The following is an 11,064-nucleotide window of genomic DNA, read 5'->3' as shown; positions in this document are numbered from 1 at the left end:
TATCATGATAAACCCACAGTACCCCTCCATACATGATGCGCTGACGATGTTCACACACACAGTAGGATGCCCCACAGTGCCCCCACCACATATCATGATACACCCAAAGTGCCCCTCCACACATGATGCCCTATGTTCTCACACACAGTAGGATGCCCCACAGTGCCCCTTTCCTAAGTCAGTATTATGCCCACACGTGATGCCCCAGCCTATTTCGATACATCCAAAGTCGTCCTCACACAATATGGGGTGCCTATACATGATGCCCTGATAATGCCCAAACACGGATGCCCCACAGTGTAACTTTCCTACCACTAATTTGGTGCCCACTTATGATGCCCCACCTTTCTCCAGCCAAAAAGTATGTACAGCCACACATGATGTCCTAACAATGCCCACACACACACAGTAGGATGCCCCATAGGGCCCACCTTCACCTGCACTCCACCTGCAGATCTCGGCTCTGTGCTTTGTAGTCTGGCGCCACCTGCGCAGAGCGTCAGACAGCACAGGTGAATGGTGGAGCAAGAAACTGACGCTCCCCGCTCCACCATAATAGATAGTATCTGCATCCTAAGAACACAGATACAGTTGAAAGCGGGACATGACGCCGAACTAACGGGGCAGTGGGGGATAGCTCGCCAAATTATGGACTATCGGATCTTATATGGTTGGAAGGCCTGTCTTCTTCTGGGCCTATACACGAAGCATCTCTGCGCCACGCACCGAAAAACTTTTTCCTGGACATTTTGAGAAGATTTTACGGCACCTGAGAGATTTTCCAACTCTTTTGGGAGATCAGGAGGTCTCGCCTTTTCACGGGAGAGTTGACCAGAGGACTCCTGGAAAAAGATGAGACCACCCAGACTCCGAGAAGAATGTTCAAATCTCTATGGACACTGGGGCTTCTTCTGTGGAGGGGCCGTGCAAGAGGCGCGGAGAGTGTGAAAAAAAAATGTATGGGGGGTGACCTGATAAAGGGACCGTAACTATGGGGGGAAAAAATGACAGAGGCGCAATCATGGAGCCGTGCAGTGTGTCCGCCAGGGGGTGTATGCCGGAAAGTTAGCAAGTAAGGGGATATCCCAAATATATGCAATCAATGTCAGGACGCGGCCTTGGCACGAGGAAAGATTATTAACCCCTTCACACATCGGATGTGAGTAATGGAGCCGTGTCACACAGCCAGCACCGGCCATTATCAGCAGCGACTGGAGATAGTTCCGATTGCTGCCGTTTAACCGTTTAAATGCCAGTCTCTGACAGCAGTCTTTAAGAGACGTGGTCCCGGAGGGGGTACACCAGGGTAACTATGCGTTGCTATGGCAACTTGCCGAAGGACCCCCGTCTCCACCATATTGGTGCTCCTGTTTAATTTAGCTACAAGCTGTTACCTTCATAAGACAATAAGCACTCACCTATAAAATATATATTTTTGGACAAAAGACTAACAAAAATATTAAAAAAAGGTTATGTCTCTTGGAAAAAATGGGAGTGGCAAAAAATCAATAGGTCCTGAAGGAGTATTCAGGTTATGATTATCTTTTTTTAAGTAAAATATATAATGTAATAACCAACTTAAACAAAGTAAATTCTTCAAATACATTGTAATATTCACACACGGGGAAAAAAAACTACATTTCCCACAACACCTTGTTCCTTCCGATCACTTCTTCCTCTCTGCTTTGATAATCTTCTTGTCTCCGGTGCGGCGGCCATTTTGGCGGCGACTCCCATTTGATTATACTTATGTTTGTCCTCAAGAAAATGGCTGACAATTCCTATTTTCTTTCTTGAACTTCGTGGACTGAGAGGTCCGGGCCTGCAACCGGCAACATGTCAGGAAGAAGTCCCTGCAGTGCAATGTGAGGTGAGGCAGGAGACGGGAGGGAGAAGGGCAGAGGAGCTGCTGGGAGAGACAGTCATGGGGACACTGAATGGCGGGGAAGCTTCGATGTGTTTCCAAGATTACAGGCTGCTGTGGTGCTGCAATGCATGGACTTGTAGTTCCACAGTAACCTTGCATTTACTTCAGTATCTAAGTGGCTTTTTTCAGTGCAGAAATGCTGGGATTCTGCATCTACAAACTGCAATCGCATTTTTTTCATGTGGAAGTCTAGAAGGATAAAAGCCTACAGTTCTACAGCGTCTTTGGAGTTTTCAAGAAATCGCATCCATTTATGCAGATTTTTCTGCCCAAAAAAATGCAGCAAAAAAACCTAATTTTTTTTTTCTAGCATTTGCGCCTTTTTTTACTTGTTTTTTTAATTGCGCCTTTTTTAAAGTCTATTTTATTCGTATTCTCCTGTTTTGTTTTTTCTTTTATGTTTGTCTTTGTGGACGGGGTTTTTATTATCCAGATATTTACTGACGGTGCATCCTGCAAAAAGACGTCCATATAATTACATCCGCAGCCCGGCCTCCACCAAAACAACAAGGATCGGAGCAATCTCTGATCCTGGCTGTTCAACCCCTTAGATGTCACATTCATTAGCGACTGTGGCATCTTGGTAGTTAAACAGAGGAATACATCTGTGACCTAGTCTCCTGGTACATACCTGCACGCAGCCTCCGATCCTCACAAGATCTCCTGCTCTACTCCCCTCTTATCCCCTCTTCCCACAATCACATACAAGATTTCTCCCGTGCTTCCCCCCCCTTCTCTGGAACTCTCTACCCCAACATATCAGACTCTCGCCTACCGTGGAAACCTTCAAAAGGATCCTGAAGACCCACCTCTTCCGACAAGCCTACAACCTGCAGTAAGCCTCACTCCACCATACCACACGACCAGCTGTACCCTCACCTACTGTATCCTCACCCATCCCTTGTAGACTGTGAGCCCTCGCGGGCAGGGTCCTCTCTCCTCTTGTACCAGTCGTCGTCACGTTTTGTTAAGATTATTGTAATTGTTCTTGTATGTATACCCCTTTTTCACATGTAAAGTGCCATCGAATAAATGGCACTATAATAAATAATAATAGTGTCGCTAAAATCCATAATTTTTTTTATGGATTTTAGCGACACCATATGTAAAAAAATATTTGAACAATTTTTTGGGAAATGTTTTTTTTAAACACTAGTCACTATGTGGTTTATATTAATTTTATTATTAATATAAACTACATAATGAACAACACAACAGCATTTCTATTTTTTCCATTCTTTACCCCCTATAAATGGGAGAAATAATAATTATTTGCACCCCAAAATGATTCTAAGCCCAAAATTTTCCTGCAAATAAAAAAAAGGATCCTATATGTAGATTTTTTTTTTTTTCCCTTTCAGGGATCGTGCCCATTCCCTGAGAATCCTCCACCTCCTGCCGCCATGTTTGCCCCCAGAAAGGCGGCGTTCTCCATCCTCGGACGATGCCCTTGGCGTCGTTGTCATCGGAGTCACGATACTGCGGCCACCAAGCTCAGTGTGCGGGAAGCTCTGGTGGCGAACGTTGACCAGGGAGAAAAAAGGGTAAAAATCCAGGTAATTGTGTGATATTTCCTTGTCGAAATGTGACCCCTGACACAGAAAATCCCACTGATTATAGTAAAAACGAATAGCTTTTTCTTCCTGCCACCTTGTTTTGGCTTACAGGTTTAGTACTGAATATTGATGGTGGTACAGCATAGCTTAGGGGCTTATAGTAATATCCCTGGTGGGCTGTGGTGGCTTAAAGGGTTATTTCCCATCTTCATAGATGGCTATTGTAGGATAGAGCTTGCAAATAAAAGCATTTTTGCAATTTACTTCTTGTTAAAATTGGCAGCCGTTCTTGAGATATTAACACTTTTCTTTTGTTTACAGCTCGTTGCCTAGGAGACCATGTCTGGTCGCGGTGGTCGGTGTCCAAGGCAACGAGCTGTAAAGAAAAGTGTTAATATCTCAAGAACGGCTGAAAATTTTAATACACAGTAAATTGCAAAATTGCTTGTATTTACCAGCTCTATCCGACAACATATGATCTATGGAAACGGGAATAACCCTTTAATAGTTAATGCAGCCACATATTGAGTCCAGCTCTAAGGGACTGCCAGAGAAAGCCGAGCGCTATACTATGGATAGAGGACAAGCTATTATTTTGGGAATAACCGTTTAGTGCTGACATATTTTGTGGTCGAGTATAGTGATCAGGTGAACGTCTTCCTGACATTGGAAGTGCGGGTGCAGCTAAACCGGCTCCATGCACGGCTGTATTATACCTGCACCTATCAGCAGTGACCAGAACTGAGCTCCAGTTGCTGATGATTAACCATGTAGATGCCACCTGTCAGGATCCAAAAAGTTGTGATCCATGTGGCTCCTTACGTGGCGATCGTGCGGTGCTAATAGGTCATCTTGGCGGCCGAAGACTTTCGGTCTCTGCCATCTTCATACTCCTATGAAGCCCAGGAGATTGTCTTTTTTCACTATATAAATATATATATTTGGTATCGTCACGTCTCTAAAATAACTCCTGGGTTGTGGGATCCCATAACCTGCAACGGCTGCATCTGAGCGCCGACTGCAACTTCTCAAAGTTCTGAGTAAACGTTTTTTCGAATCTCTCTGTGGTGCAGCCTATTGGCTACTAGATGTCAGCACTGGGTACAGTGCAGTATAAAATCATTTTCTTCTTTGTGGATGGGTGACAGTGCTGCAGCCTGCGGGGACCCTCCACCTGTCACCGGAGGCCGGGCAGCATCTGTGCGTCCTCTGTATGAGAAGCGCCATCCTCACCTCTGCTGTGTCACCGTACAGGGCTGGGTCCGCTCCGTCCGCTCACAGAAAGAGATTTTATTCCTGCATGTGAATGATGGCTCGTCATTGGAAAGCCTCCAGATTGTGGGTGAGCCCCATCATAAACAAAGGTAAGACGTGCACAATACATCCTGTTACATCCTGTATTATACTCCAGAGCTGCACTCACTATTCTGCTGGTGCAGTCACTGTGTACATACATTACATTACTGATCCTGAGTTACATCCTGCATTATACTCCAGAGCTGCACTCACTATTCTGCTGGTGCAGTCACTGTGTACATACATTACATTACTGATCCTGTACTGATCCTGAGTTACATCCTGTATTATCCTCCAGAGCTGCACTCACTATTCTGCTGGTGCAGTCACTGTGTACATACATTACATTACTGATCCTGAGTTACATCCTGTATTATACTCCAGAGCTGCACTCACTATTCTGCTGGTCACTGTGTACATACATTACATTACTGATCCTGTACTGATCCTGAGTTACATCCTGTATTATACTCCAGAGCTGCACTCACTATTCTGCTGGTGCAGTCACTGTGTACATACATTACATTACTGATCCTGTACTGATCCTGAGTTACATCCTGTATTATACTCCAGAGTTGCACTCACTATTCTGCTGGTGCAGTCACTGTGTACATACATTACATTACTGATCCTGAGTTACATCCTGCATTATACTCCAGAGCTGCACTCACTATTCTGCTGGTGCAGTCACTGTGTACATACATTACATTACTGATCCTGTACTGATCCTGAGTTACATCCTGTATTATCCTCCAGAGCTGCACTCACTATTCTGCTGGTGCAGTCACTGTGTGCATACATTACATTACTGATCCTGAGTTACATCCTGTATTATACTCCAGAGCTGCACTCACTATTCTGTTGGTGCAGTCACTGTGTACATACATTACATTACTGATCCTGAGTTACCTCCTGTATTATACTCCAGAGCTGCACTCACTATTCTGCTGGTGCAGTCACTGTGTACATACATTACATTACTGATCCTGAGTTACATCCTGTATTATACTCCAGAGCTGCACTCACTATTCTGCTGGTGCAGTCACTGTGTACATACATTACATTACTGATCCTGTACTGATCCTGAGTTACATCCTGTATTATACTCCAGAGCTGCACTCACTATTCTGCTGGTGCAGTCACTGTGTACATACATTACATTACTGATCCTGTACTGATCCTGAGTTACATCCTGTATTATACTCCAGAGTTGCACTCACTATTCTGCTGGTGCAGTCACTGTGTACATACATTACATTACTGATCCTGAGTTACATCCTGCATTATACTCCAGAGCTGCACTCACTATTCTGCTGGTGCAGTCACTGTGTACATACATTACATTACTGATCCTGTACTGATCCTGAGTTACATCCTGTATTATACTCCAGAGTTGCACTCACTATTCTGCTGGTGCAGTCACTGTGTACATACATTACATTACTGATCCTGAGTTACATCCTGTATTATACTCCAGAGCTGCACTCACTATTCTGCTGGTGCAGTCACTGTGTACATACATTACATTACTGATCCTGTACTGATCCTGAGTTACATCCTGTATTATCCTCCAGAGCTGCACTCACTATTCTGCTGGTGCAGTCACTGTGTGCATACATTACATTACTGATCCTGAGTTACATCCTGTATTATACTCCAGAGTTGCACTCACTATTCTGCTGGTGCAGTCACTGTGTACATACATTACATTACTGATCCTGAGTTACATCCTGTATTATACTCCAGAGCTGCACTCACTATTCTGCTGGTGCAGTCACTGTGTACATACATTACATTACTGATCCTGTACTGATCCTGAGTTACATCCTGTATTATACTCCAGAGCTGCACTCACTATTCTGCTGGTGCAGTCACTGTGTACATACATTACATTACTGATCCTGTACTGATCCTGAGTTACATCCTGTATTATACTCCAGAGTTGCACTCACTATTCTGCTGGTACAGTCACTGTGTACATACATTACATTACTGATCCTGAGTTACATCCTGTATTATACTCCAGAGCTGCACTCACTATTCTGCAGGTGCAGTCACTGTGTACATACATTACATTACTGATCCTGAGTTACATCCTGTATTATACTCCAGAGCTGCACTCACTATTCTGCTGGTGCAGTCACTGTGTACATACATTACATTACTGATCCTGAGTTACCTCCTGTATTATACCCCAGAGCTGCACTCACTATTCTGCTGGTGCAGTCACTGTGTACATACATTACATTACTGATCCTGAGTTACCTCCTGTATTATACTCCAGAGCTGCACTCACTATTCTGCTGGTGCAGTCACTGTGTACATACATTACATTACTGATACTGAGTTACATCCTGTATTATACTCCAGAGCTGCACTCACTATTCTGCTGGTGCAGTCACTGTGTACATACATTACATTACTGATCCTGTACTGATCCTGAGTTACATCCTGTATTATCCTCCAGAGCTGCACTCACTATTCTGCTGGTGCAGTCACTGTGTGCATACATTACATTACTGATCCTGAGTTACATCCTGTATTATACTCCAGAGTTGCACTCACTATTCTGCTGGTGCAGTCACTGTGTACATACATTACATTACTGATCCTGAGTTACATCCTGTATTATACTCCAGAGCTGCACTCACTATTCTGCTGGTGCAGTCACTGTGTACATACATTACATTACTGATCCTGTACTGATCCTGAGTTACATCCTGTATTATACTCCAGAGCTGCACTCACTATTCTGCTGGTGCAGTCACTGTGTACATACATTACATTACTGATCCTGTACTGATCCTGAGTTACATCCTGTATTATACTCCAGAGCTGCACTCACTATTCTGCTGGTGCAGTCACTGTGTACATACATTACATTACTGATCCTGAGTTACATCCTGTAGATCTTTTATTATAAAAATGAAAAACATAACAATAATAATAACCAGAAAATAAACAATGTAATGAAACTGGTCCAGCTGCTCCCTCTCTCCTCACACACATATTATACATATATACACAATAATAACTACCTACACTGTGACATCTGGTCCAGTTACCAAACAAATAATAACAATATAATAAACAATAACCGACAAATTATATACAACTAATATATACCGTATATTCCGGCGTATAAGACGACCTGGTGTATAAGACGACCCCCCTACTTTCCTGTTAAAATATAGAGTTTAGGATATATTCACCGTATAAGACTACCCCTTTTCCAACGCATACCAAACACCGGTAAAAATTAAAAAAAAACAGATTTGAATTTAACATTGTCCTTTTTTTAATTTAAATTCTTATGACATGCAGGTATATAGCAGGAAAACTGTCACTCATAAACATATTAAAATAGGGGGGACCCCACGTCATTTTTTGGGGGGGTCCCCCATTCTAATAGCTAGTAAAGGCTAGGTATTCAGCTGGGGGCTGATATTAGTAGCCTGGGAAGCTCCGTGGGTATTACCCCCTTCCCAGACTTCAAACATCTGCCCCAGCCGTCTGCTTAACCTCCGCTAGAGACTATAATGATGGTGGATCCCACGCCAATTTTCTTTTTAAAAAATCCTTTATTTTAACACTAAATGACAATTGAGGGGTTAATAAAGATGCAGTCCCTAAATTATTAATTTTGTAATTAATTTTTCCCAAAAATGTTGACGTGGGGCTTCGCCATATTTTTGTGTCCAGCCAGGTACAGCAGGCAGGAACGGGCTGCACCCAACCACCAGCTGCCTATTTGTACCTGGCCGGACACAACAATATAGAGAAGGCCTTTTTTTTTTAATTATTTCATGAAATAATTAAAAAAAAAAATACGTGGGGCTTCGCCCTATTTTTGTGTCCAGCCAGGTACAACTAGGCAGCTGGGGGCTGGAATCCGCAGCGCAGGGAGGCCCAAGCTTTCTGCCCCCCCCCCCCCCGCTGCAAATTGCAGTCCGCAGCCGCCCCGGAAAATGGCGCGTTCATAGAAGCGCCATCTTCTGGCGCTGTACCCAACTCATCCAGGGCCCTGGTGCGGTGGCTCACTGGGTAATAAAGGGGTTAGGGCCAGCTTGGCATTATCAGCTGGCCCTAAGCCCGAAATTCATGGGGTCACGCCAATATTAGACATGACCACCATGAATTTCTAGTAAAGTAATTAAAAAAAACACAACACCCAGAATAAAGTCCTTTAATTGAAATAAAGACACAATTTTTTAATGTTCTAAATTAAACCATACTTACCGTCACGCCCATTCCAGCTGAAGCCAACGATCTCCTGCAATAAAAGTAAAATAATAAAGCAACCTCATCCTTACCTCTCCATGGTTCCCAGGACCGGTCCAGCTCTGCTACATTCACATGACAGGCTGCACCGCAGCAGAACGCCGCCATCCAGCTTGCCATGCGGCAGACACTGAGAAGCGCAGGCATGCTTGTGCTCCTCAGTGTCTGACTGTGACGGCATCCAGATGAGCCGAGATCATGTCCAATGAACTCGGCTCACCTCATGCACGTCACTGACAGCGTGGGAAAATTCTCCTGCTCCCCGCATGCGCAGTAGAAGTTTCCCACGCTGTCAGTGACGGACGTCCAGGAGGTGAGCTGAGTTCATTGTCGGCTCATCTGGATGCCGTCACAGTCAGACACTGAGGAGCGCAAGCATGCCTGCGCTTCTCAGTGTCTGCGGGATGACAGGCTGGATGGCAGCGTTCTGCTGCGGTCCAGCCTGTCATCTCGATGTAGCAGAGCTGAAGCTGTCGTGGGAACCATGGAGAGGTAAGGATGAGGTTGCTTTATTATTTTACTTTTATTGCAGGAGATCGTTGGCTTCAGCTGGAATGGGCGTGATGGTAAGTATGGTTTAATTTAGAACAATAAAGAATTGTGTCTTTATTTCAATTAAAGGACTTTATTCTGGGTGTTTGTGTTTTTTTTAACTTTGACTATGGGGTTAGTAATGGGGGTGTCTTATAGACGCCTCTCCATTACTAACCTGGGCTTGATGTCAGCTGGCATTATAAGCTGACATCAACCCCAGCCCTATTACCCCACTGCCACCGCTACAGGGCAGCGTGGAAGAGCGAGGCTAAGTGCCAGAATTGGCGCATCCTATGAATGCGCCATTTCTGGGGCGGCTGACGGCTGGTGTTTCTAGCCTGGGAGGGGGCCAATATTCATGGCTCCCTTCCTGGGCTATTAATATCAGCCCCCAGCTGTCTGCCTAGCCTTTGCTAGCTATTAAAATAGGGGGGACCCCACGTCATTTTTTTGGGATCCCCCATTTTAATAGCTAGTAAAGGCTAGGTATTCAGCTGGAGGCTGATATTAGTAGCCTGGGAAGCTCCGTGGGTATTACCCCCTTCCCAGGCTTCAAACATCTGCCCCAGCTGTCTGCTTAACCTCCGCTAGAGACTAAAATTAAGGGGAACCCCACGCCAATTTTTTTTTTAATAAATCCGTTATTTTAACACTAGATGACAAGTACAGTAACCAACACTGTCACTGTACTTCATATATATGTGACTGACATGTTTCTATCTATCTAATCTATGTGTGATGCTCTATCTTTCTGTTATAAATTGTCGGGTACAGATGCTGAATTGCCGGCCGGCTTTTTTAAAGAGACAGTGCATGAAAACACTATTATTTGTTTTAATAAATCCTTTACACTAAATGACAAGTACAGTAAGCAACACTATCACTGTACTTATTATATATGTGACTGACATGTTTCTATCTATCTAATCTATGTGTGAAGCTCTATTCCTTCTATTCTAAATTGTCGGGTGCCGGCTTATGCCGCTGCTGAATTGCCGGCTTTTCATATATTGTCACAGAAGCGATGCGAACTTCCCAGCTCCGGACACAGCGCAGCGCTTCTGTGACAAGTGAAAGCTGTCGGCACAAAAGCCCTGCGCTGTGTCCGGAGCTGGGAATACGCAGCGATGTGTCAGTTTCAGCACAGAAGCGCTGACTGTCTGGACCTACCGCCACCGTATTTTAACTCCCTCCACCTTATATTAACTCCGACATGGCAGGGATACGGCCACGGCAGCTTATTAACACCCCCAGAGTATCCCCGCATGTCAATTTCTGAAAGTTCAAAAGCATTACCGGCGTATAAGACGACCCCAGACTAGACAGAAGATTTTTCAGTCTTCAAAAGTCGTCTTATACGCCGGAATATACGGTACATTCTTTATTTTATTTATAAAAAAAAAAAAAAAAATACTAACCATACAAATATATACAAGACAAAACAAAACCCCCCACACTCAAGACCACCAG

General features: G+C 44.2%; 1 protein-coding gene across 2 annotated transcripts in view; it reads left to right on the top strand.

Moving 5' to 3' along the window:
- The first annotated feature begins 1,724 nt into the window (after window positions 1–1,724).
- Window positions 1,725–11,064, top strand: part of NARS2 (asparaginyl-tRNA synthetase 2, mitochondrial) — a 67,410-nt gene continuing 58,070 nt past the window's right edge. Inside the window, exons 1-3 of one of the 2 annotated variants that reach the window (XM_073661687.1) lie at window positions 1,725–1,870; window positions 3,289–3,483; window positions 4,738–4,847. In XM_073661687.1, coding sequence (XP_073517788.1) covers window positions 3,331–3,483; window positions 4,738–4,847 — 263 coding nt within the window. In that variant the 5' untranslated portion in view covers window positions 1,725–1,870; window positions 3,289–3,330. The other variant, XM_073661688.1, reaches the window with a different exon arrangement.

Source organism: Phyllobates terribilis, unplaced genomic scaffold (genome assembly GCF_046119375.1).
Source record: "Phyllobates terribilis strain yellow unplaced genomic scaffold, ASM4611937v1 Scaffold_2__4_contigs__length_985480577, whole genome shotgun sequence".
In the NCBI taxonomy this organism is placed as follows: domain Eukaryota; kingdom Metazoa; phylum Chordata; class Amphibia; order Anura; family Dendrobatidae; genus Phyllobates; species Phyllobates terribilis.
The sequence above is the reverse complement of the archived record's forward strand: the minus strand, read 5'-3'. Positions and strand labels throughout refer to the sequence as shown.